A 26,983-nucleotide genomic window follows, 5' to 3' on the forward strand; every position below is an offset into this window, starting at 1 on the left:
ACTAAAAATGGGTAAATCATGCAACACCATTCTTGCTACCCGGGTATGTTTTGTTTATGGGAATGTAAGAATGCCAACCATCCAATTGCAGGATATTGCTTCATAAGCTGTAAATGCTTACCCTAAAAACATGCCGGTTTTTGGATAGAACGAACTATGGCCATTGATAGTAGTTTTAATCACAATAAAGTCAACTTTTGCCAGTGTCAGTCTAATGGCTAAGCTGGCATTTTGCCAACGGGGAGGTCACTGTGGGGACTGACTGGCAGGAGATGGAACCTCAGATCATTACTGATGCATAGGGCAAAGGTATTATGTATTCAGCGCCTGCCCGTCAGAGAGAAGCTGTCCTAGTCACTCAGAACAACTGCTTGCATGGTCACCTTCTGACGAACTGCCAGGTCTGCCTCCAGAAAGTGGTAACTGAATGTTGGAGCATAAGGCTCAGGCCTTTCTGAAGTCCAGTTGCAAGTCACAATGCAGCATTACAATATGCCCAACAAAACTAAAAGCTGTACCATTCATTATACAAGCTAAGGATTTAAAGCACCCATTATTCGGGGTTTTCTTATAAATCCCATGACTGCTTGTGCAGGCTTTGCAACCCCTGGTTTGGGAAATGTTTCTGCAGAAGCATGGCAATTCTGCCACTGCGGTGTACCTTCTCATAGCCCTACAGCACACCAGGATAAACTGAAACAACTCACATATGGGGAGCATAGCAACAGAGTGTTAGGAGACATCTGTACCAACCAAGTGTCTGCCACTAGATTATGGGCTCTAAAGTGTCTTGCGCCTTCCTGATATTTACTTTTTCATCACATTTATATCTCACATTTCCTTCTCTCGGGATCTCAAGGTGGCAAGCATAGTTCTTCCCATTTTATCTTCCCAACAACCCTGTGAGCTAGTCCAGGGAAAGCATTGGAAACCCCACCGCAAAAAAAAATCCCATGGGTTCAGTTTGGATGGCCAAAATAATCCAGGCCCCCAAACAGGACATCTTTATTAAGAGCATTGCTATGTGTTGCGACCCATAGAACCAGTTGTACAGTTGGAAGGGATCCCAAGGGGTGTTTCCCAACCTTGTGCCTCCAGCTGTTTTTGGACTACAATTCCCATCATCCCTTGCCACTGGTCTTGCTAGTCAGGGATGATGGGAGTTGTAGTTCAAAAACAGCTGGAGGCACAAGGTTGGGAAACACTAGTAACCCCCTGCAGTGCAGGAATCTTTTGCCCAAATATTTCAAACAGCAGTATTTACACACTTATTCAAGCAGAGACTAAGCCAATGGGCAGTTATGTCCATATATGGCGATCTTCCATATACGGCAAAGGGATTGTTAGGTCCATATTTCTTTTGCTGGCTTATACTGGTTTAATCATGATTCATAGCAATTTCCTTTTCCTTCTTTCCCTCCTGCTTCCTCCACAGCTATAGCAATAGCTCTAGTATACATGCCGTTCCACCCTTCTCTCAGGGTTGTCTTGCAAGCACAGTCTTTACATTCCAAATGTCAATCGCTCAGCCCTTCTCCCAATTACAGTACAGTGGTACCTCTGGATACGAACGGGATCCATTCTGGATCCCTATTCGCATCCTGAAGTGAACGCAACCCGCAATTCGCCGCTTCCACGCATGCATGTGACATCACTTTGACTGTCTGCACATGCGCGAGCGGCGAAACCCGGAAGTAACGCACTCCGTTACTTCTGGGTTGCTGCGGAACGCAACCTGAAAGCTCTCAACGTGAAGCATATTTAACCCGAGGTATGACTGTAGTTGTAAACGGACTTAGGCATTTATTTTGTTTGTTTATTAGATTTTATATAACGCCCTTCATCATAAGATCTCAGGGCGGAATGCTTTATATAAATTGATAACAATAATAATAATAACTTTTCTCCTTTTTCCTCCCCCAGATTGAGAACCTCCCAGCAGAGCTCTTCCAGTGCAGGAAGCTTCGGACTTTGAACCTGGGCAACAACGTCCTGCAGTCGCTGCCTTCCCGAGTGGGTGAGCTGACGAAGCTGTCTCAGATTGAACTGCGGGGGAACCGCCTGGAGTGCCTGCCGGTGGAGCTGGGCGATTGCCCCTTGCTGAAGCGCAGTGGGCTGGTGGTGGAGGAGGACCTCCTTAACACTTTGCCACTGGAAGTCAAGGAACGGCTATGGAGGGCTGACAAGGAGCAAGCCTGAGAGTCTCCACAGAAGAGGAGGTGGGGAGAGGAGGAAGGAAACCCAACACCTCAGGCCAAAACAGCCAGGGGGCGCGGGTATGGGGAGCCCCTCAGGCAACCTTGTCCCCATGTTCTGTTACCCAAGAAAACCCGAGCCAAAACAGACTAGCCAAGGACACCCTGCCCAAGGACCGTCTTGAGGAGGTGGGAGAGGAGGTTGCTATTTTCCTTCCAAATTACGGAGGTGGTGGTGGTCCAAGGTGAGGACTGTGGCTACAAACGAGAGTTTGTGGTTTGTACGGCATAGGAAGTTGAATGCAGCCGCTGTGACCGACCAGGAAACGGAACTCTAGAACTCTTGCACTGAGTTGTTGCGAGTGTCGGGAGGAGCTGGCTGGCATCCAAGCTGGTGGGGTGGGGTGGGGTGGGGGAGTGAATGAGTGGGACCCATTGATCCTGTCCAAACCGCCTGCTGCTATGGTATCTCTGTGAGGGCTGTCCAGGAACCTGGTGTTTTACCGTTGTACAATCAAGGATAGGAACTGTGTTTGGCCTTTGGCCACACATCGTGACACTAGCTTTTTCTTGCACACACTGATTTATTAACTGTTGACTCATCAGTCTGGATGATTTCAGAGGAGCTAATAGGAAAGGACTTCTTAATTTCTCTGTTTCATGCTGACGTTGTTGGTCGTTTCTGTCTTCGGTCATTTTACCTCTTGATCACTACATGCGGAATTTTACTTTCCTTTTAAAACCTTCAATTACAAATCCCCCTGCTGCCGCCATGTGGTGGCCTGATAGTAGGATGTTCCCACATCTGAATCTCTTCCTGCTTGAATCCAGCGTTACCTCTGCCTCCGGGTGGAGTTGTGTTTCAAGAGTGGCAAGTATGGCTTAAGTGGGGAGATATATATATGAGAATGTATTATTGGAATCTCGTGCCCGAAAGCTAAGGAGACAATCTGCAAAATTATTTTCAGTTGGCAAAACCACAGTACTGCTGTTTTTGACTACGTAGGGAAGGCAGGGCAGGCATGCATTCGAATGTTCCTTTTCTCTCAAAAGACTGGAATTCAAAACATGTCAATTCAAAGCATCCCTTTTTTATCACAAAGTATGGGCGGTGGGCATTAAAACACTAAAAAGCAGGAGCGGGGAACCTGTGCTCCCCCCCAACTTTACTGAGCTCCCATCACTTCCCCTCCCCGCCAGAATGACCAGTAATCAGGGATGATGCGAGTTGTAGTCAACGAACATCTGGAACGTCACAGGTTCTCCATCCTTGATAAAAAGGAACAAGCCAGCTATCCTCTATACTCTTCAACCTCCCCCTTGCCTAGTGCCTTCCAGATGTTTTGAGCTATAGCTCCCATCAGCCACAGCTAGCATGAGCTAATGGGAATTGCACTCCAAACATCTGGAAGCCCCCAGGTTGGGGAAGGCTGATGTAGGTCCTTGTTCTCCCTTCCCTCAGGTGCTGCCAACATCTTCCATGAGATATAAAAAACAACTTCCATGAGATATAAAAAACCCAATTTCTTCTCCCCTCTCTCCTTACTATTTTTATAGCAGCTGGTCTGTGTTTTAATTTTTTATATTATTTTGCTAGCTCCCATGGAGATAGCATTGATACTTGCCTCTTTTATCCGAGTTGTCATTCCATGGGGCAAGAGGCCTAGTTCCCCTTCTCTGCAAACGTAGCGGAGTCGTCCCCCACCCCACCCCCGTTTTTCTACTTCCCTCTTCAGTGTTAAAAGGAAGAGCATAAAATGCCTCCCAGGGTGGACTCTTCCCTCCACCCTCATTTTTATTGCAGAAGTCTTGCTCTGGGGAGCGAGGAACACGTATAGAAGAAAAGTAAAATTTGCACTACTGTTTAATATAGGCTTTGCCAAGATTACAACCTCCAGGTGTTTTGTTAAGGCTACCGGTTGTAGTTGTAGTTCAGCAACATCTGGAGCTCACCAGGTTGGCCAAGGCTTTCACAGAATCATACAGTTGTAGGGTTGGAAAGGGACCCCAAGGGTCATCTAGTCCAACCCTCTGCAATGCAGGAATCACAGGTAAAGAATCTCCAACAGCTAGCCATCCAACCTCTGTTCAAACATCTCCAACAATATTTAAATTTTAATTCTTGGGGTCTAATACAAGCATCTAAGCTGGTTTAATATTCCTATCTATTGGAAAGGTAAACCATTTAACAGCTAGTGATCTATTGCAAAACAGGTACTGCAAATCTTAACGTACCGTCATTTATTTCAGACAGTTGTTTTGCTTTTTACTGAGATGCCAGGATGGTGTTGGTTTCAGACAAATGTTCGTGTGTATGCACATTCGAAAATCTCCCCTCCTTGGATGTTTCTGGCAGTGAAGAGAAAGAATAAAATATACTGCTAGCTTCCTGTCTGCGTCTGAAGTCATAGGAAAAAGACCTGCACGCAATTTAGCAATGCTGAGGACACACACAGAAAAATGAAAATCAAATAACCAAACCCAACCAATGTTAACCAGGTATTGTCAATGTCTAAATAAAGCTACATGGAAACCTTATGGAAGACTCTCTTTTTATATGTTTGTTTAATACACACACACACCAGCTGGAAGAATCCTGCTGAATTAGGCCAAAGAGGAGCCCATCCACTCCAGCATCTTGTTCTCACAGTGGCCAACCAGATGCCCCAAGCAGGACCTAAGCCCTGGCAGCAACACTCTCCCCACAGATTCCCTGGAACTGGTATTCAGGGGCAATGCTGCCTCTGATGGTGGCATTGACAGCCTTATCCTATCAACATCCCTGGTGACTAATATGTGGACTTTTCAAGAATGACTTTCTGGCTACAGGAACACCTGCAGTGTTATTATTTTATTATTGTTATTAAAGGGGATAAAGGTAGTTTCTAGCTCTCTGCACAAAAGGTATCTGTCAAGGAATGCATATCTATATTGCAGTGTGCTATCAGTGTTCAAGCAGGGGCAGGCCACAGTGTGAGCTTAGTCATTGCTGCCACGAACATGGTTGGTTAGAACAAGGGTTCCCAAACTTGCCTGTGAGCTTCATTCAGGTGGCCCATGCTGTGTCTATGAAGAATACCTACAATTTGAATTACAGATAGATTTGCCTGAGGCGACTGGCAAATGCAGTTAATAATATTTAATACACTGCAATACCTTTACAGGTAGACGGAGCTTTCCAAACTCTACTGTTTGTGCTGCTTTGCTTAGCCCTGTGTTAAAAAGGAGACCCGTTTGCTGGCCTGTCAACCCACCTTAAGGAGAATCAACTGACAATCAAAGAATCCCTGCACTGGGTTGTTTCCTCCATTCTGTCAATGCTATTTCCCAAAAATGCAGATAAGCACAGGCCTCTACCACATGTGAAAGTCAGATCCTATAGAGTTAAATGAGGTTTCTTTGCACTCTGCTGGCCAAGGCTATTATTGCCTCTCGTTCGGCTTAACCTTTAAAAGTATCTAGGCTGTGAAAGCTAAGCCTTAAGGATGATGCTAAGGCAGCATTTTACTGCTGCATTCAAAGCTTGGGCCCCAGCAGCTACTGTCCCACCATACACCATTGTGGCTTCCCCCAAGGAATTCTGTGAGCTATAGCTCATTAAGGTGCTGGGAGTTATGAAAAGATCTAGTCTCTAGCCAGAGCTACAATTCCTAGAGTTCCCTGGAAAGAACGATTGTTAGACTGCTCTGGAAATTTTAGCTCCCTCTGGGGACTAAGGGTTGTCCTAGCTATTCTCAACACTCTTAACTACATCTCCCAGAATTCCTTTGGGGAAGCCATGACTGTTTAAAGGGATAGTAAAGGTAAAGGGACCCCTGACCATTAGGTCCAGTCGTGGCAGACTCTGGGGTTGCAGCGCTCATCTCGCTTTATTGGCCGAGGGAGCTGGCATACAGCTTCCGGGTCATGTGGCCAGCATGACTAAGCTGCTTCTGGTGAACCAGAGCAGCACATGGACCCACAGCGCCACCCCCAGTGCATTAAATGTATGGTGTGAGAGTAGCCTTAAGATCAGGGGCCCAACAATCTCAGTATTGGCTATGGCAGAGAGAAGCCAACATAGGGCCCTGGCTGGGGCTGACAGGAGTTGGAGTCCAAAAAGATCTAGAGGGCATCACATTGGCCGGTTCTGGGTGACACTGTCAGCACTGTCCTGGAGATGTCAGGTGTTGAACCTGGACCTTCTGTGTGCTAGACAGAAGCTTTACAACCAAGCTGTGGTCTTCTCATTAAATGCAAAGTAAGACCATTAGGTCCAGTCGTGACCGACCCTGGGGTTGCTCGCTCATCTCGCTCTATAGGCCGAGGGAGCTGGCATTTGTCCGCAGACAGCTTCCAGGTCATGTGGCCAGCATGACTAAGCCGCTTCTGACGAACCAGAGCAGCGCACGGAAATGCCGTTTACCTTCCCGCCGGAGCGGTACCTATTTATCTACTTGCACTTTGACATGCTTTTGAACTGCTAGGTTGGCAGAAGCAGGGACCGAGCAACGGGAGCTCACCCTATTGCGGGGATTCGAACTGCTGACCTTCTGATCGGCAAGCCCTAGGCTCTGTGGTTTAACCCACAGCGCCACCCGTGTCCCTTTTCTAGCCATCCTAGTTATGAATAAAAGGCTGAATTAAACAGGAAGCTGCCTTATACTGAGTCAGACCATCCAAGTCCATCTAAGCCAGTATTGTCAGCACTGGCTGACAACAGCTCTGCAGAGTTTCAGGCAGGGGACCTTCCTAGCCCTTCCTGGAGATGCCATTGGGGATTGAGCTGGGAGCACAAAACAGGTGCTTACCACTTGAGTTGAAGGCTCAATACCTGAACTCACAGAATAGCAAACCTCTATTACAAGTGTAGAAAGAAGGAGCAGTAAACAAGTAGGCATTGGTTAAGGGTGGGAGGACCTTTTACACTGGCTCTTCTTACATTACGGGGTCATAGAATGCAGGAAAACAAGTTCTAGCAATCAGATCCTAGTAATCTGGTTGTCATTCTGCACCCTTTCCTGCTTGCAATTCTTTGGCAAAATACTTTGAATTCTTCTTCTCGTTCTGGGAAGTAATATAATAGTTTTACCCAAAGAAGCCTCTCTTTTGGAGATTTATTAAGAGGAATGTTCCAAGAAAATTGGCAGGATTTGGGCTGTGCTGTTTGCAGAGCACTGCATGTTCCCCCGTCCTTGGTTTCTTCGCCCTTTGTTCGTCTTTTGAGGACAAGAGGCATTGGCGTGACTCACTGTTCTCTCCATTCCCCTGGGAGTAAATGCCATCAGAACTCCTAACAGCAAAAAAAGAAAAGAAAAGAAAAGAGGAAAACTACATCCTCAGCTCTTTCGGAATGGTCTCTAGTGTCCTGAGAACTGACAGGTAAGATTCCAACCAGCACCTTTCTGGCTCAGGGTTCCTGGCTTGCCACATTTATTTATATTTATATATATTTTAAATATTGTAAACAACCATCAGCAAGATTATAATACACAACAGCAAAGGAAAGGAATGAAGGAGACCAGGTCTGGAGAAGGAATCATTGGCATATTGGACATCAAAACACAAGGGTGTAAAAGTGAACTATTAGGAAAGAGTACCCTGTCCCCCAAACACAAGGGACTCAGGAGCAGTGACATGCAAATATGCCAGTTTCATGCTCTGTCAATTTCTCATTTCCCCCCATTTTAAATTCAGTTCTCCACATTCCCACATCAGTTTGTGACTTAAAAAAAAATCATGAAAATTCATCAGCATTTTAGTGCAAATTTATCCCAATACACCTTCAGAAAGTGATTTCTCCTAATATATTGCATTTTGTTACGTAATTTTCACTATTATAAGCATTGATATGTGCACTTCAGCCTAATGTAATGCATTTTTGTAACACATTACTTAGGTGGATAACTTTGCTGCAAAATTCAGAGAAGGCTACATTTTAAAGGATGGCCGATTCTATTGGTCATCTACAGGTCACTGGATTATTTGCAAGAAGCCATGACTGTTTAAAGTATTATAAATGTGACTTCCCAGGGACATGGGGTTGGTACTGAAACCTATGGGTTGCATTTCATGAAGTTCTATTAAGAGCAGACCAACTGAAAATAGTAAATTAGTTATATCCACTCATATAAATGTGTTGTGACCACTGCTAGTCCTACTCAGAGCAGGCCCACTGGAAATAATTGACATGACGAAATTAGATCCATTTCATTTAAAGGGGTTCTACCCTTGAGTTGAACAGAGTTGGGTGCAACCCAGTAGGCCTCCTCTGAGTAGGACTAATATTGGGTACAACCCTAAGTCTATATTTTATATTATTTTTGGCATTATAGAAGCTGCTGCCTTTGATGGGCTTAGAAATTAACCAGAATATAAAAGCCAGCATCACTTAAATCTTTTTACAAACGTTTGCTTTCCAGCTTAAAAAAAAAAAGAAGTAGCAAAAGGATAATATGCTGATTCCATCTGGACTCTAGAGTCCAAAGAAAAGAATTCAAAGACCGCCCAAGAGGCCCCTGAAATCATCCTGTACGAATATATATATATATCCGCCTGTGTCCTCATTGCCAATATCACATGGTCCTGAAAGGGATCACAGATACAAGCCGTGGAACATTAACTGTGGAGCCTCAACAAGATTGCACATTGACCACGCTTCCCTTACCTCCTGGCTGAACTTCTTTGCTTTGCCTTCGATGGCATCCATAACCCAGGAACAGATCCATAAGGTAAGGAGGGAAATGCCAACAAGAAAAGGTGGATAAAAATCTGTGTGCCCTGGTGAGTCGCTTTGAATTAACAAAGCTTTCCGCTGATTCCCCCCACCCCCACCAGCCACCCTCTGAAATTGGATTTAGCAATGATTAACTCAATGAATTTATCTCTGTTTTTTGCGCACCCATATGGAGAGAGAAACATCCTGCCATGACTTGAAATATATTGTTGGCCTTATGCATACCCTTTCTTTTGATCCTTCTCATTCATCCCCTGATCTTTCTCTTTATCCGTTGCCTCTCTTAAACTCTGAAAATCCGCCTCTCTTTATCCATAATCTCCTTGGGCAATGTGTTCTCCAAAGTAAGCAGGCACTTCATTCCAGAAGGTTGTTGCTGCAATGGTGTTGCAAGTTAATTTTCTTTTCTTTTCAATGTTGTTTTGAAATTTATTTTATAATGTACAGAACGATTATAACAGATGAAAATCAAAACTGTAAAATAGGCACACAGAATAAATACAGTTACCGAACAGTTCAGTAACAAAGTCCAGGTCAAGAAAGAAAAAAGAATGAAAGTTGTCTTCACATGAAGGAAGAATATATAACTGTTACTTGATTTTCAAGTAGAGTTCCCAATTTCCCAGGCTTGTAACGAAGGTTGCATTGAAAATGAGGGTTCTGCTGTAAAGGAATGCCAAATCATATAAAAAGGTTCTAGACCCTGTCAAAATCTAAAATTATGTGCAATATCCATCACTATACCTGCATTCCTGAGTGGTATCAAGTGTCCAGTGTAAGATTTGGGGCTGTTTTCCATTGCGTTGCAATTACTATTTGAGCTGCAAATACCATATACAAGACAAATCCTTACGAAAATAAATCTACATTGGTATCCTCAACAATTCAATGACATTAATTTTGGACAGCAAACAATAGTTCCTCTGGCAGTACTGATCTGTTCTGTCGAAATTAAAAAATTAAAGAATTCTAAGTATCTTGAACCAACGTACATTCCCACCATAAATGTGTTGTGGTTTGATTTGATAGATAAGAAACAATGCCAAATTTGAATCAATAAAGCAGAAATCTCTCTTGATTTCTTGCTACTTCAGTGGGAATGTTTATCAGACCATTACGTATCTCCTAAAAGTCAGAGCCTAACATTATTGTGAGAAGGGCCACCTCTAAGTATGCTAGGAACTCAATTATTCGGTTGAGAGAGCCCTATACAGTGCCACTGAAACCACAGATTTAGGGGTTTTATGGTTTTATTTATTTTATTTTATTTCAGTTTCAGGGGCCCCAGATCCGCCCAGGGCTTAGAGCATGAGTCGGCAACCTAAGGCCCATGGGCCACAAGCAGCCCATGGGGGTCATTTACCTGGCCCATGGACCCCTGCCGCCCGGTTGGGGACCTCCACCACCTGCTGGCTCCCATGTGCCATGCTAAACCGGCGGTCTGCCTTCCGCGACGCTGGTCAGCTTCCCATTGGCTGCAGGAAGCTCCACATGCCTCCTCCATGCTGGAAGGAGCACTGGATATAGCGTTTGCACATGCATGCACTGGCACACACTCTGGCCCACCGCAGCGTTTGCAGGACCGGGAACTGGCCCAAGCCACAAAAACTTTGCTGACCCCTGGCTTAGAGCAAGGGAGAACAGCAGATGCTTTTGTGCAACAAATGAGTCATTGGAAAGAGTTAAGACTTACTGCTCAAAGACCTAGGGCCATCACCAGCTGTATCAGATGATTCATTGAAAAAGACTCCAACATAACTCTATGGAGCACTATGATTTGTAGTACTGTCCAACAGGGAATATGGCAGAAATTTGATCTGGTTCACATTTAAAGGAAAACTTACCCTAATTTGCACTTTCAGAAACTATATGTGAACTGAAATGCAGTCATCTTTTGAAATTTGTACTTCTCTGAATGTTGCAATGTTGCTTTTCAGCCAAGTCATGCGTAAAAATAATAATGCACATACTAGGGTATAGCATGCAGAAAAATAAACACCCAAGTAAAAATAAAATACCCCACCCCAAAATGCATTCTGTTAGGGGAAATGGCCTTCTTTGCCAAAATGTGTATAAATTGCATACAAAAATGTGTATGTTGGGGAGAGAGCCACACTGAAACGCTGATGAATTAATTTCTGGGAGGACTTTTTGAAAAAGTAAATAAATCACAAACTGATATGGAAATGTGGAGAAAAGGGGGGGGGAGGGGAGAGAAACTGAGCAAAAGTGAAAATGCCAGATTTGCCTATCTCTTGATTCTAGTCGTTGTGGTGATGGTGATGGTAACAAAATGTCCTCCCTCCTACCCCCCAGTTCCGCCAAAATGGCTTCCTTGTTCTTGACCGGTTTTTCAGCTCTGAAGTGTGTGAGGCCATGAGGGCCCAGATCCAAAAGATCATTGCTGACATGGATGTGCCTCCTCACTGCCGTACAGAGTTTTCAACCCGGGAAGATGAACAGCTCCAGGCACAGGTGCAGAAACTAGCTTCAGTCACATCTCCCACCACAGAAACCACTAAAGCATGGTTAAAAGTGCAGGCTAGTACCAGGGAGACCTCAGGTTCAAATCCCACTTCCTTGTAGCTAGATTCAGTTTCATTTATTTGTTTCTAATCCTTAGGCAGTGTGAGTTGTATCTGTATGACAACCAGAAGAAAAGAATAAGATTTTTTTATTTGTTTTATTGCTTGCTGTTTGCAGCCCTGGGCTTCTTTGAGAAGAAGGATGGGATATATATTTAATAAAGGAATAAGTAACATGAAGTAACATAGCACCTCTATTTTGCTATTTGCATTTTTAGGACAATATATTGTTGATGACAGTAATAATAAGAACGATTTGCTTCCAACAACTTACACTTTTTCCCGTCTTTCCTTTTTCACTATGCCAACCTCTTTTTGGGGACAGATGCAGGTAAACCCCTTTTTTGCCATGCAGACAGGATAATGGTCCGTTGCTGCAGAGTAACTCAGAAGAGCAGCCTACCCCTCAGCCCCAGCTTTTTGAACTATTAAGAGCCAGGGTGGCAGAACAGTTGCTCTGTTGGATAGGAACCAGGGGGGGAGTTCGAATCCTTTCTCAGCCACACAGCTTGCTAGACAACTGTGGGCCTGTTGCAATCTCTCAGCCTTAACTTACCTTACAAGGGTTGCTGTGAAAGTTACCGTATTTTTTGCTCTATAGGATGCACCCGACCATAGGACGCACCTTGTTTTAGAGGGGGAGGACAAGGGGGAAAAAATTATCCCCCTCTCTGTGCAGTGCCCCTTCAGAGAAGCGGCAAGAGAAACGGAACCCCTTCCATTTCTCCTCCCGCTTAGCTGAAGGGGCGCTGTGCCTTAGCTGAAGGGGTACCTACCCTTCAGCGAAAGGATCCCGAAGTCTCTGGAGCGCAGCGGGAGCTCCCACTGCGCTCCAGAGGCTTCAGGCGCTATCTTTGAAGCCTGAAGAGTGAGAGGGGTCTCCAGGCTTTGGTGAAGGCAACCCGAAGCCTCCGGAGCGCAGCAGGAGCGCTCCCACTGCGCTTCGAAGGTTTCGCGTTGCTATAGCTGAAGCCAAAGAGCCTGCATTTGCTCCATAAGATGCACACACGTTTCCCTTTAATTTTTGGAGGGGAAAATGTGCGTCTTATAGAGTGAAAAATACAGTAAATGGTTTGAGACAGTATCATTGTGTGCTCCCCTGATCTCTTAGGAGGAATATGGGATAAAAATATTATATTATTGAAGTAAAAACAATGCACTCACTTCTGTGCATGGATGTACACTTGTGCAACAAAACTCCCCCCCCTTCGTCTCCCCTCAGCAGCTTCCCCAGTCAGTTCTGTAGGGTTGAGGGAACCCCATAACATATTTAGGGGGTGCATGAGGTGGGGAGAGGTGTGAAAGTTCCATTGCACAAGCATAAATCCTTGCACTGGTGGAAAGAGTTAGCGCTGTGTTGGAGACAACCAGATATATATTATAGAAGCATGCCTTTATCTAACTGAATAAAATTCCAGTGCCAACTCCAGTGTGTTGTAACTGACAGGAGTTATCCAAATAACAGGATATTATAGACATACAGTGGTGCCTCGCAAGACGAAAATAATCCGTTCCGCGAGTCTCTTCGTCTAGCGTTTTTTTCGTCTTGCGAAGCAACCCTATTAGTGGCTTAGCGGATTAGTGCTATTAGCGGTTTAGCGGCTATTAAATGCTTAGCGGCTAAAAGGCTATTAGCGGCTTAGCGGCTTAGAAAGGGGGGGGGAGCGAAAAAAATTGCAAGACTCGAAGCAAGCCCATAGGGAAATTCGTCTTGCAAAGCGCATCGAAAAACGGAAAACCCTTTCGTCTAGCGGGTTTTTTGTCTTGCGAGGCATTCGTCTTGCGGGGCACCACTGTATTCAATTTCTCATTCATTTGGAAGCTACAGTTTAGTACACAGGACTTACTTCTGAGTGAACACACATAGGATTAAACCATGACATGTTAAGTTTGTACAATCTCAAAGACAGAGGAAGGGCCATAGCTCAGCAGCAGAACACCTGCCTTGCATGTAGAAGGTCCCAGGTTCAATCCTCAATGGCATCTCCAGGTAGGGCTGGAAGAGACTCCTGCTAGTCTGTGTAGAGCATACTGAGCTAGATGGATGAATGGTTTGACTTTGTTTAATGGCAGTTTCCTAAGTCTTAAAGAATGGGTTATAGCTTTGTAGTTAAAGGGGCCACATGACTTAATCGCAGACAACATTTTTATTAGCTTATCATCATTTCCATATTGAACTTACCCATTTTATAAGTTGTATTTGATTTAAGGAAGGAGCACCTTACAAACTACTGTATTAAATATAAATATTAAAATAAACAGGCTCAGTATTCATTGTGAGATGATAATATTTTTATTTTCGCCTCCAACAGGGCAGCGCAGAATATTTCCTAACCAGCGGAGACAAAATCAGATTCTTTTTTGAAAAAGGTGTTTTTGATGGAAAAGGTAAGCATTTTTTAATTTTTTAAAAAAAGAAATCTAGACTTTAAAAAAACACGAAGTTAAAATAATAATCCAGTAGGAAAGATGAAGAAAAAAGTACAAACCCCTCAATATACTCCACATTTAATTAGATGTTGCAACATAAAGCAGCCTGATACAGGAAGAGGAGAAAGCAAATGTTATCATAAATACCAAATAAAGCTACATTTCACTGGGAATTGCCACCCCCATGATCGGCATATCATATAAGTAGCAAATGACCCTAAAATGAAGGTGAAATCACAGGTACCTTTAATATATGACACTTTCTGAGAAATGAGAATAAACATTACTCTGTGGAAGCAAATGTTTAATGAAAAACCAGAGGACTCCTTTCATTCCTGTGATACGACCAAACTATTTTGGGAGTGGGGATGGGGTCAGCTTTTGGTCCCCCCCTAAAATTTTATGAAGGTTTTTTCATAATACAGTACAATAAGAAACAAACTAATCTAAGCAAAAACAGAAAGGAAAATGCAGAGTCCTCTCTCAAAGGCATAGCTGTCAACGTTTCCCTTTTTTATGGGAAATTCCCTTATTCCGAATAGGATTCCACACAAGAAAAGGGAAAAGTTGACAGCTATGCTCAAAGGTAGCTCTGAACCCTTGTCACCCACAGAAAGGGGTGGACCTCCCATCTCTCACCTGGGAGCTCCCCTTTCTTCTCTCCCAGCCTCTCACCTTGGGAGATCCTCCCTTGCCTGCCTCACACACCAGGGTCCTTCACCAGCCCAGTCATCACCTTCATGTATGTATAATCCCAGAGGAGAGGACACCAAGGAAAACAAAAAATAAAGACAGAATAAGGAAGATAAAAGGAAGTGAGAAATAGAAGGGGGGGGAGAGATAGAAAAAAGAAATTAAAAGGGCTTCTGATTTTCCATCTGTCAGTTACATACAGTTCTTCCTTAGAGGGTTGTGCAAACTGTTATAATTAATAATGCTTTTTGTAGGGTGGGGATGAGTTGATGGAACCAAAGGCGGCAGTTGCTGAAAAAGTTTGGGGACTTTTCCTAAACTGATATGACTGATATACTTTTTTTCTGGGGGTACGCAGGGGTATGCATACTCCTAAACATTTTGTGAATTTGTTTGGCCTCATTAAGGGGCAGAATTTCAATATGAGTAGTAAAATGTAAGTACCCCTAAATATTTCTTTTCTTTTTTAGAAAAAAAGCACTGGATATAACACATGTGCTATGTGATTTGTGTTGCATTCAACATTTTTCTTTCCTAGGAGATTTTCTTGTTCCAAAGGAAAAAGCTGTTAATAAAATTGGCCATGGTAAGTATTAAAGACAGCAGTGTATGAAAATGATACACACTTGGCAGTCCATTTCTCCATAAAGCATGTTGCAAAAAGCATTTTGCAAAAGCCAAGCCACGGACCCCCTACTTTTGAAAATTTTGATAACTCTATGGTAGTTACCTGTGCAAAGCAATTTTTTGAAGAAAATGTGGGGTAGTCTCTAATAAGAAAAGGATTTTAGGTGTAAAACAGACCATAAAATTTGTGATATTACCACAACTTGTCTATCCACAGAAAGTAGGAACAACTTGTCGCCATTGTTTCATTACAACTGAATTTTTAAAAAAGCAATTGTGTCCCTAACTTGCAAGTACTCTATATGCAGAAAGCTTTTTATACGAGTATTCACACATGCTATTCCTTACTTGTAATCTGAGATGGTACATCTTAGCAAAACTTTGCAACATAGGGTTCTGCTAAGTGAGGGATCTTGCACCTTCAAGACATAGGTGAAGGGTTGGTCAGGGCTTGATAACACATTGGTGAAGACTGAGTAGAAAACAACTGGGATTTTGTAATGTTGCTAATACTACTACTACTACTAGTAATAGTAATAGTGCATGCAGGTATCTGAAGAATGCAGGTATCTGAAGAAGTGTGCATGCACCCAAAAGCTTATACCCAGAGCAAACTTAGTTGGTCTCTAAGGTGCTACTGGGCAATTTTTTTTAATCTTTTAAAAATAATTTATTTAGTCTTCCTGTGCCCAAGTTTCAATTTTTGCTGATTACCCAATAGGAACAACCAACTTTTTAATTTATTAAGATTCACCTGTACATCCGTCCCCCCCCCATTGTAGCCAGTTAGCTTCCCAAAGAAAACAAGAAAACAACATCCATACAGGCTGCCTTTTGCACTACATACTGATACTGTACTGATACATCTCCCAGGACTGGTATGAGGGGCAGACTGCGATAGCTACTTCACTCGGTGGTACAGTATATTGCAAGTGAAACCAATCACTGCTCTTGGCTGCCTCCAGCTGGCGCTGATAGCAGAGGGACTCAGGAGCAGGGGGGAGGATTCACCAGCGATATACTGCTGAGTGAAGCCACCATCCCACTCTGCTCTCATACTGGCAGAGGGAGAAACAAGGTACGTCGGTGGGGCGCTGATAGAATTTATTTCTCCCTCTGCTTCTTTAAACTGCTCAGCTGAGGAGTGCACCGCTGTCCTTGCCTCAGCCAAGCAATTTTATGGAGCCCCTGACCTGCCACCTGCTCACATGAGCCAGTGGTGGGGTGGCTTTCCATGAATATGCTCCACTAAGGGGTGCATGGTTGCCCCTCTCCTCAGCCGAGCAGAGCCTTCAGCCCACCACTTGCTCCTTCATCTGGGGGGCAGGAGACCTCTTCCATCCTCCAGCTGAACAGTTCAGCGCACATGAGCCTGAGAGGCATCAGGACTCGCTCACTGTGTACAGTTGGGCCATGTATCTTGGCTGCTTCTTCCTTCCCTAAGGTAGGAATGACCGTGCAGGCTAATCGTTTCCCTTCGAGGTTGAAGGTTGCTGTCTTTCAGAGCTGGGAAGGAATTCCCCTGCTGAAATAGACTCGGAGTCGAGAGTGGTTTTCATGCTCTTTATTCAGCTCGTAGTGATGAGGAGGAATGGAAGTTCCCCCAGAATGTCTGCCTTACATACATTATTTACACAATGGGCCCCACGTGATTGGCTAATTCCAGGATTCTCCTGTAGGCCAATCAGGTTGCGGATTCTCTTCCACCTGGAGCTGGTTTGGGTGGCTCCTGTGGACCAATCAGACTGCTGCATTCTGAATCCTATTGTTCTAGGACCAATCAGACTGCTGCCTTATGGATCCTATTCAACTCAATACATAACATCTGCTCTGCAGGTTTTGCCTTCCCCTTAGGAATTGTCACAACTTTGGTGGTTTTAGGTCTTTGGCAGAATCCTTTAGTCCATCAATGGAATGGAGGGGTAGCGTGGTAACGCACCCCTCCTGCGGCAGTGTTGCAGGGCCCTGTTAGAGGGGGTTTGAGAGGGGAGTCACTGACCATAAGCACTCGTTGGAGGGTCAAACTCCCCTCAGCAACAGGAAAAGGGGAGGGCAGCTGTGTAAACGCATGTTTTGCAGTGTCCCTCATATTCCTGACTGACCCTGCCTAGCCACGGACCCCAGCTAGGAGGCTGATAGGGATACATGCCTAAGCCAAGGTTTTACTACATCTGAAATTAATGAAGTTGTAGCCAATTTAAACCCATATCTACACTGTCTTGTGTCTTTATTGATTTGGGGCCTGGCTCCTGGGGAGCTGGGTCTGCTCCTGGACATGCAAGAAGCAGCCAAGATAAATTCCAGTCATCGTGATGTATCAGCACATACCAGTATTTAGCTGCTGATATATCACAATGTGAATGGGATGCGGGTGGCGCTGTGGGTTAAACCACAGAGCCTAGGGCTTGCCCATCAGAAGGTTGGTGGTTCGAATCCCCACGATGGGGTGAGCTCTTGTTGCTCTGTCCCTGCTCCTGCCAACCTAGCAGTTAGAAAGCACGTCAGAGTGCAAGTAGATAAATAGGTACTGCTCCGGTGGGAAGGCGTTTCTGCGCGCTGCTCTGGTTCACCAGAAGCATCTTAGTCATGCTGGCCACATGACCCGGAAGCTGTACGCCCGCTCCCTCGGCCTGTAAAGCGAGATGAGCGCTGCAACCCCAGTCGTCCGCAACTGGACCTAATGGTCGGGGGTCTCTTTAATTTTACCTTTATATCACAATGTTGAAAAGAAAGTATTGCCCAGCTCTAAATCATCAGAGGATGAGCTGTTGTGCTAATCATAGTGGCAATTTGCTTAGCTATTTCCCCTGTGGGACTTCCAAGAGGAGATATGAATCCCAGACTCGTAGGGCAAGATTCACTGAAAACCCTACCTACAAGCAGTGGGAGAGTCCTCTAAACTTGATAGTTGTTGAAAGCAATTAGAAGTCATTTTCAGTTTAGAAGTAAATAACAAGGGGAAGGAATCCCTTACATTTTTAAAAATGATAATAAGCATTTGAGCTGTTTGCACTCCCCCCTCCCCTTTAATCAAAAGAGCCCATAGGAACTGTGTCACAGGTTTGTGCCCAATCCCAGCTCACCTGCCACCCAGCAACTTTTACACATGTTTTCCGCCTGCTGGCAAGCAGGCACTAGTCCATGAGCAGAGGCTGGGTGATCCATGGAAGGCTTTCACTGCGCAAATTAAGTGAGCCCTTGGCAGGGGATGGTGCCGCAGACTCCCTGGGTGTGTTCTGAGGACCCCTAATTGGGAGCCACTGGTGTGGACAATACTGAGCTAAATGAACCCAAATGGCCTCCTTCACTATAAGACAGCTTCCTATGTTCTGCAAATGTGTGCCTCATTTCAAACTGATTCATCTGGATGTCAGGCCCCAAAACTCATCAGCACACTTACCTGGTAACGCCATTCCACTGAAATAAGTGTGATTTACCTCTTAAGTCAAGATGCATATGATTGCGCTTTCATTGATGGACCCCCTTCATTGCTGTTTTTAGAAAGGGTATAGGGATGTCCCTTTCCCTTGATCAGGAAGGTGATTGGATGAGATACAGTAAGTTGCAATAGCAAAAAAGCAGGGACAATTTCTACTTGCTTCATCTCTCCCCCACTCTTTTGCAGCGTTGCATGCATACGATTCCACCTTCAAGCAGATCACTCACTCCTCAGACGTGCAGGTGAGTTCGAGTGCCAGTCGAAAGCCCCAAGTCCATTTAGACCACATTTCCACCATGCATTCAAAGCCCCCCTCATACACCTTTTAACAGTCATGGCTTCCTCCAGCAAATCCTGGTAGCTGTGTTCAGGGTTCTGAGATTCATTAGATCATCCCCCATTCCTTTCCCAAAGCTATAGTTCACAGAGTTCCTTGCGAAGAGGGGTGGATGGTCCAGGCACTCTGGGAACTGCAGATGTATGTGTAGAACAGGGGAGTTTTCTAGCAACCTTCAGCACGCTGAACAAACTGCACCAAAAATCATGGCAACAGCAGTTACAAGGGTGCTGAGAGTTGTTAAAGGTAACCAGAGCAGCACACGGAAATGCAATTTAGCTTCCCGCTGGAGCGGTACCTATTTATCTACTTGCACTTTGACGTGCTTTCGAATTGCTAGGTTGGCAGGAGCTGGGACCAAGCAATTGGAGCTCACCCTGTTGCAGGGATTAAAACCGCCGACCTTCTGATCAGCAAGTCCTAGGCTCAGTGGTTTAATCCACAGCGCCACCTGCGTCCCTCTATAAATAGGAGACTCCTATTTTGCACAGAGAGCTACAATTCTCAGAGCAGTTTAACAATCCATCCCTCTTCCCAGGGAACTCTGGGATTTGTTGTTGGGGGTGACGGGGGTCTCCTAACAACTCTCAGCACCCTTAACTAACTACAGATCCCAGGATTCTTTACAGTAAGTCATGACTGTTTAAAGGGGCACCGTATGGTGTGAAAGTGACTTTGGAAAGAAAAATATGGGGAACTATTGATACATACTCTCTCTGCTCCCAGGTTCACAATAGCCTTATTTTGAAAGGAACTGAGCTACTGGTATGACAAAATCTGGCATGTAGCTTTGCTGGATAAACTTTCTCACCAATGACAGGTGATGAGAGGACAATGGGAAAGTGACCAGTTTTTGGCCATCTGGTTTCCATTGGTTGAATATGCTAATGCACTGGAAAATGACTAAAGGTCCCAATGATGTACAAATAGGTGTAACTGCTCCAAACCTTCAGTGGAAAACTTTATCCTCTTTGCATCTGACTGTAAGGAATCTCCTACTCTGAAAAATTGTAACAGAAGGGGAAGAGAGCATTTAAATAACTTAATTACTGCCTCCGACAGCTTCCTTTACATGACTTGCATTGTTATAGTCCAGTGGTTCCCAAAGTGGACAGTGGAGCCACCTGGGGAGCGCAAAGAGACAAGGGGGTGGTGGGGGCAGGGCGGAGGAGTAAACAACTTCAAAGAGCTGGCACCACTGCATCAAGTCCTTCAATTTTGTTGAATAAATGAAACTAAATAGCTTTAATTGGGTTTCAAATAAATGTGCAATTAATTCTTACTGTTTTGAATTTTATTGTGCTATTATCTTCCTTAGTGGGTTCTGCAGACTGCTAATCTGAAACATGCTTTTTGGGGGATAGTGTAGGGGACACCAGGGATGAGTTTATGGAACCAAGGGGGCAGTGGCCCCCCAAAATTTCGGAACCACTGGTCTAGTCCACACTGCACCTGGAATCACACTGTGCAATGTCTGGGCCTGGACACAGTGACGGAGGAAGAGGAATGCGGGGGGAGTGCACCGCCCCCAGCAGTGCAATCCCGGTGGGGTGCCATCGCGGCTGCCCCCAGGATGCGTGCCCCGCCCCTGTGGGCGGCACACCAGCCCCACCCCTGGGATTTGTGCCAACCCTGCCCCCGCCTGCTCTCTGCTCCCTGGTGCCAGAGCATGAAGCTCCATTGCCTGGACCCTGCACTCATACATCTGAGGCCCTTCTTTGGTTGCCTCCTCCATGAGAGGTCTGGAGAGTGGCAACACGAGGACAGGTATTTTCTGTGGTGGCTCTGTGTTTGTGGAATGCTTCCCAAAGGGAGACGCACCTGGCGTCATCATTACATATCTTTAGGTGCTAGGCAAAAGCATTTTTTTCCAACCAGGTGTTCAGCTGATTAACATCCTATGGCTTTTTAAGTGTAGTGTTGTTTTTGGGGGAGGGTACTGGTTTTTCTTTTTGTATTTTCATTTTGTATTTTTCTGTTGCGAACCGCCTTGGGATCTTTGAATGAAGGGCAGTATACAAATTTTAAAAGTAATAATAATAAGGTATGGGTCCTGTTTCTTTCCATCAGGCATGGAGGGTTGTTTTTGGTAAGGACATGTTCACTTACCTGTCTTACTATCTTTCTTTTCTGTATACTTTATTTCCCTTTCGCAATATGCAAAAACGTCATAAATAACTATATGAGGAGGAATGAAGTTCTCAAGCCCCAAAAGGAGAGATGTGCCTTTGTTTGATTGATTATATTTCTGGCCCATAAATATAATATGAAGTTGAAGAATATTTACACGTTATAGCCATTAAAACCAAATCACATTTTAAAAACTATTTCTGATTGTTAATACTGTACTCTCATTTCAAAAGCCACTGTTTGTGTGAATGTATAATGGAGTTGGAGCCATTACAATGGACCTCAGTTAGTCATGCCCATTGATTTCAATGGGTATACACTGAGAGTCCCTATATTTTGTTACCTGCTTCTTTGTAGTTTGCTAGCTTAACAAACCTGCTTCATAAATTATGGTTAGAAGGTGGCATATTTTGAAACTGACCATAGTTTGTAAAAAAGCCACAACCCCCACTTCAGACATAACTGCAAGCAGAGTTTAACAGAAACTGAAAGTAAGTTCCCAAACATCTCCTCCTGGCTATGTGGAACTAAGTGGTGTGTCGGCACGAACCTGAGGCTAGTTATAGCTTGCACATGTCATGACAAACCACATTTCACCGTGATGTTTGAACTAATATGTTTATCTAATCTCGTGCAAATTTTGGGATATTTTTCAGGTACTGGCAAGAAAACTGGGCTTTGAAAACCCAGTGGTGGTGCAAAGCATGTACATATTCAAGGTATTGTAACCTTTAACTCTGCTTATTAACTGAATGAATGAATTAAATGCATTAATAGACAATCTTTTTGTACTTCCCTCCTCAATAAAATGGTGTTTCTCCCTTCGTTTTCTAGCAACCTGGCATTGGTGGTGAAGGTGAGGTTCATACTCTGCCTATTTCTACAATGAAAGTAGTTCTGAATAAAGGGCTGGATTAAACAGGAACAGAAGAAAGTCAGACTATTGGTCCGTCTAGCACAGTATTGTCTCACTGACTGGAGGTAGCTCTCCAAGGTTTCTGGAAGGGAACATTCCCAGCCCTACATGGAGTTTCCATCAGGGATTGAACCTGGGACCTTCTTCCCTGGCCCTTCTCTCCAAATTAATGTTCCAGACCTCATGGTTCTAAATAAAGGAAATAAGCTGTTTTATACTGAGTTAGGCCATTGAGCTATCTGGCTCAGTACGGTCTACACTGGCTGGCACCACCACCACCAGGATTTCAGACTGGGGTCGTTTTCAGTCCTATGTGGAGATGCTGGGGACTGAACACTCCTTCCTGTGTTGCACCACTCTCTGGCCAAGCTGAGTGCCCTCCTTGAATGCTTTTGGAGGGCACACATGGATTTTGATCATGTATTTTGCTCTTGCATGTTTATGTACAAACTAGCTTACTGCGCAAAGCTACAATTTACTCCACCAACTTTTGCATCTGGCCCTGACCACTCCTTGCATATGGCGCCAAAAAGGTTTGTCCAGAAGAGAACATAGTGCTCCCTTCTCTTGGGAGTAGATGGGACTTTTGATCTGATGTAGCGAGGCTCTTCTGATATATAGGCTGTTGGTTGTTTGGCCAAAGATTTATTCTGGTGAAGGGCACGTACACAGCTCCTGATAATCTGGTTTCAGTCTAAATACTTGTTTCCCAAACTTGTCTCTCTAGCTGTTTTTGAACTACAACTCCCATCATCCGTAGCTAGCAAGACCAGTGGTCAGGGATGATGGGAACTGTAGTCCAAAAACAGTTGGAGACACAAGATTGTGAAACCCTGATCTATATTAAGAGAGAGAGCCAGTGTAGTGTAGCGGCTAGAGTGTCAGACTAGGGCCTGGGAGAGACCAGGGTTCAATTCCCCCACTCAGCCATGTAGCTCACTGGGTATGACCTTGGGCCAGTCATGGCCTCACAGGCAACCTACCTTGCAGGGTTGTTGGGGGTGTGTGTGAAGTGAACTGTGTACTTCACCTTGGAGAAAAAGGTGAGGTATAAATGCAATGAATAAATGAATAAATGTGAGCACATCTCTTGTTACCTGCTATCACCAACAAGCCAAGGATATAATAGACCAGTGGCATGGTTAATAGTGAGTGCTGAACTCTTGCACTGCTTTGAGGCTGCAATTCAAGTCAGCAGCGTCCCTCTGCAGTATTACTGTCAATGATAATGTTACAGTCAAGGGAAGGGCAAGTCCATGGAAGAGGAAGGACGGGAAGTTGTTTACTTTGCAGGAAAGGCCATTTTGCCTTTTCTACCAAGACATCTGTGCACGATGTCCATGGAATCTGACAGGGGATAAAGTGAACATTGCATGCAGAAGTTTCCCCAATTCAGGCTGGGAAAAGCCCCCTGCCTGGAATCCTGGAGAGCCATTGCTGTCAGTAAGTTTGAATAATACTGAGATAGATGGACCAATTATATGACTTATAGAATTACAGAATCATGGAACAGTAGGGTTGGGAAGGACTCTTGGGGCCATGTAGCCCAGCTCCCTGCAGGGCAGTAATCTCAACTACAGCATCCCTTACAGATGACCATACAACCACTGCTTGAAAACCTCCAGGGAAGGAGAGTCTACCACCTCCCAAGGGAGTTTGTTCTATTGTCAAACATTTCTTACTACCAGGAAGTTCTTCCTGGTGTTTAGCCAGAATCTCCTTTCTTGACTAAATGAGGGTTGGAGAAAACCTTTGTTTAGTGTGACATTCGAGCCAGCTGTTTGCCTCTGTGCGATCTGTTGCTTCCAGTGACGCCACATCAGGATGCCACCTTTCTACACACGGAACCTTTGGGGCGAGTGATTGGCCTCTGGATCGCCCTGGAAAATGCCACCCTAGAGAATGGCTGTTTGTGGTTCATCCCTGGCTCTCACACAAGTAAGAAATTAGTAGCGTTGCATTTGATTTGATAGGAAAGCAACTGCAGACTCACAACATCTGGTTGGCACCACATTGGCTGCCCTTGCTACAGCTTCATTTGGCACAACAGTGGTACATTTGTCCCGTGCCCTCAGCCCTGTTACTTTCCTTCAATGGCTCTTCTGCCTATCCTGTCCTGAGAAGCTTCCTCCTCTTGCAGGCTGGTTGCTTGGCCCCTCTCCCTTCATCAGCAAACGAGCACTGCTAATGAGAGAGTACTGGCATGAGTGGGGTGAGTGGGATGCTTGAAAACCCACCAAAGGGGAGAGCTGGGCACTGGATGTTTCAATGACCTGCCTTTTGATTGGCAGGCCAGCACAGGGACACAAAGTGGAAGTATGGCTTGGAGGCGGCACCCTTTTGAGGGATGTGGCAAAGGAGGAGGCAGAGCTTAGCTGCCAGGTTGGAGAAAGGCTGTGATGCAGCCCAGGACCAACAGAGATAGGGTGCACAGCCAACCAGCCAGTGGGTGGGGAGGACTTAGTGGGACCTCTATCTGCAGCTCTGCGACACAAGTTAACTGCCCCTGGACATGGAGGCTGTACTGCTGGCTGCCCTGTTTGACAAATGGCCCTCTTTGTGGCCATTTGCTATGGATTGCAAATTGGGCTAGAATTATGATGATGATGATGGTGATTCTATGTTGCTTTTTTATATTGACAGGGACTCAATCTCCCCACAATCTAACAATTGTGTATTTAATTATATATGCAGTCATACCTCGGGATGAATACGCTTCAGGTTAAGCATTTTTGGGTTGCGCTCTGTGGCGACCCAGAAGTAATGGAACGTGTTACTTTTGGGTTTCGCCGCTTGCGCATGCGCAGAAGCGGCAAAACGCATTACATTCACTTCAGGATGTGAACGGGGCTCCGGAACAGATCCCGTTCGCATCCAGAGGTACCACTGTATATTAAATTTATTAATTGTATTAAATAATATTAACTATATTATAAACACTTTAAATTACAACATGGAAATTTAAATCAGTGTGTGGCTGGCAGGTTGTGTGTCCAACTACTACTGCAGCCCACTTGGTCTGAGAGGCTGGACCACCTTGGCCTAGAGTATTGCTTTGCTTGGAGAGATCTTGCCAGGGCATCTGTGTACAAGACACAAGTCTGTCAACATGTCCTCCTTGGCACTTTCTGTGGCATCCTTCACGTTTCCAACGTGCTGTTTTATAGGTGGGATCACTCGGCGTATGGTTCGTACTCCCCCAGGCACAATCCCCTGCACAAAGTTTGTTGGCTCTGAGCAGACGTACGATGACAGGCAATTCATCCCAGTGCCTGTTGAGAAAGGTAAACTCGACAACAAGGGTAAACGTTAAGAGGAATATAGATATTAACTGCTGGGCATCATGCCACTAACACAATGCAGAGAAGACAGGGGGATGTTCAGGTAAGCCTCTCACTCTCCTTTCTTTGCTACACAACAAAGGTTACCTCAGGTTTTGATTCAGATCCAATAGACAATACTAGGCTAGGGGGAATGGTAATGTGATTGGTGCTTTGACTTTGCAAATTCATGCACTCGCTTGGTATGACGGTGTGTTGCTTTTAAATCACAAAATAGGTGGCCTCATTCTGATCCATGGTGAGGTTGTCCACAAAAGTGAGCCGAACCTCTCCGAAAAGTCCCGCCACGTCTACACTTTCCATATCATGGAGGCCAAGGACACGGCTTGGAGCCCAGAGAACTGGTAGGAAGGAGGCTGTAGATCAGAGAACACTTTGCAATATAAAAGGGACCTTGGAGGTGATCAGTTGCTAAGCACTATGCACTTGCCCCCACCACAATAGCTTTCAAATCTTAGGAGAAGGGCTGCAGCTCAGTGGCAGAGCATCTGCTTTGCATGCAGAAGTTTCAGAGGTTCAATACCCAGTAGCATCTCCAGGTAAGGTGGGGGGGAAGACCTCCCAGCCTGAAACTCTAGAAAGCTGTTGAGAGTCAGTACAGACCATCCTGTGCCATATGGACCAAGGGTTTGACTCAGTATAAAGAAGCTTCCTACATTCCTATGTAAGCCAGCCCTTTTCCTAGAAGGTTGCCCAGAAGGAAATGTGCTCATTGGGTCAAAAAAGGTTCTCCACCCCCACCTTCCTTAGGGAGATTTAATTTCCACGCATGTTGTGCTCTAGTTAATCTGTTAGTATTCTATGTTCCAACATACCATACCTTTTTTGTCTTCTAGGCTTCAGCCAACCCCTGAGTTGCCTTTCCCCTCTTTGTACACACAAAACTAACAACTGGAGTGCAAAGTGGCGACTGACCAGCCCATGCCTTGGAGTTCACTGCCAGCTACTTTTCCTTTTTTAAAATCTAGCTTTGTGATTTCTTGTTTCCAGTCTCATCTCATCTTTAATGTGAAAGATACCTCTTCCGGGCAGGATGGGAGAATCAGAGTCAGTGTGGTCCTTAGTGCTAGATTGGGGAAGACCCAGGTTCTAATCTCCACTTGGGCCAATCACATACACTCTCAGCTTAGCCAACCTCACAGGGATGTTGTGAAGATAAAAGGATGGGTATGTGTGGCAGAGAGGAGAGAACCACATACTGTGGAGTTGTATCCAATGGTAGTCCAACTAGCCTAGATCTACTGGGTTGTATCCAATGAAGGTCTACTCAGAGTAGGCCCATGGAATTTAATCGACCTAAGCTAGTCATTTTCATTCATTTAAAAGGCCAGGACTATAGAAGGCATTGAAATGGATGAAAGTGACGAACAGAGGCATTCATTTCATTGGCTCTTCTCTGAGTAGAACTTTGTCAGAGACAACTCTCTGTCTCTTATTCCTTGGAGGAAGCCTGGGATACAAATGTAATAAGTAAATAAGATTTGTATAAATGATGGAATATAATTACAGTATATAGACTGGCAGCACCAAATAAATCTTAAATGTGTAGGAATATTCTGTGTTTTCCCTGTTTTA

General features: G+C 44.8%; 2 protein-coding genes and 1 long non-coding RNA gene across 8 annotated transcripts in view; 2 read left to right on the top strand and 1 right to left on the bottom strand.

Annotated features, from left to right (window-relative positions):
* LRRC8A (leucine rich repeat containing 8 VRAC subunit A) overlaps nt 1-4,733 on the top strand; it is a 39,635-nt gene extending 34,902 nt beyond the window's left edge. For 3 of the 4 annotated variants that reach the window (XM_081897799.1, XM_081897800.1, XM_081897801.1), the window contains one exon: nt 1,924-4,733. In XM_081897799.1, the coding sequence (XP_081753925.1) occupies nt 1,924-2,199 (276 nt within the window). In that variant the 3' untranslated portion in view covers nt 2,200-4,733. The remainder of the gene's footprint in view (nt 1-1,923) is intronic. The other variant, XR_014164885.1, reaches the window with a different exon arrangement.
* LOC309362326 lies at nt 4,422-8,952 on the bottom strand. The gene is made up of 3 exons (XR_014164912.1): nt 8,842-8,952; nt 7,267-7,467; nt 4,422-5,274 (listed from the first exon to the last, which is right to left on the bottom strand). It is a non-coding gene; the product is annotated as an uncharacterized lncRNA (long non-coding RNA).
* On the top strand, nt 7,447-26,960 carry PHYHD1 (phytanoyl-CoA dioxygenase domain containing 1). Of its 3 annotated transcripts, none has more exons than XM_081897942.1 (11): nt 7,447-7,556; nt 11,227-11,385; nt 13,808-13,883; nt 15,157-15,204; nt 18,871-18,926; nt 21,808-21,870; nt 21,986-22,007; nt 23,877-24,005; nt 25,235-25,351; nt 25,626-25,752; nt 26,245-26,960. In XM_081897942.1, the coding sequence occupies exons 2-11, from the start codon at nt 11,287-11,289 to the stop codon at nt 26,294-26,296; spliced, it is 789 nt and encodes a 262-aa protein (XP_081754068.1). In that variant the 5' UTR covers nt 7,447-7,556; nt 11,227-11,286; the 3' UTR covers nt 26,297-26,960. The 3 variants fall into 3 exon arrangements, with proteins under 3 accessions (XP_081754068.1, XP_081754067.1, XP_081754069.1); XM_081897941.1 differs by lacking the exon at nt 7,447-7,556 and adding an exon at nt 8,770-8,905; XM_081897943.1 differs by lacking the exons at nt 7,447-7,556; nt 11,227-11,385 and adding an exon at nt 8,794-8,905.
* The last annotated feature ends 23 nt before the right edge of the window (nt 26,961-26,983 follow it).

The sequence above is a fragment of the Podarcis melisellensis genome (assembly GCF_964234715.1).
Source record: "Podarcis melisellensis genome assembly, chromosome: Z".
Lineage (NCBI taxonomy): Eukaryota > Metazoa > Chordata > Lepidosauria > Squamata > Lacertidae > Podarcis > Podarcis melisellensis.

What these genes read in the sequence shown, in the direction of transcription:
- PHYHD1 (XM_081897941.1), top strand. Translation starts at nt 8,873, where the DNA reads ATGGCATCCATAACCCAGGAACAGATCCATAAG. An exon ending in ATGAACAGCTCCAGGCACAG is followed by an intron (nt 11,386 to 13,807) that starts GTGCAGAAACTA and finishes CGCCTCCAACAG; the next exon opens with GGCAGCGCAGAATATTTCCT. An exon ending in ACCTGGCATTGGTGGTGAAG is followed by an intron (nt 22,008 to 23,876) that starts GTGAGGTTCATA and finishes TGTTGCTTCCAG; the next exon opens with TGACGCCACATCAGGATGCC.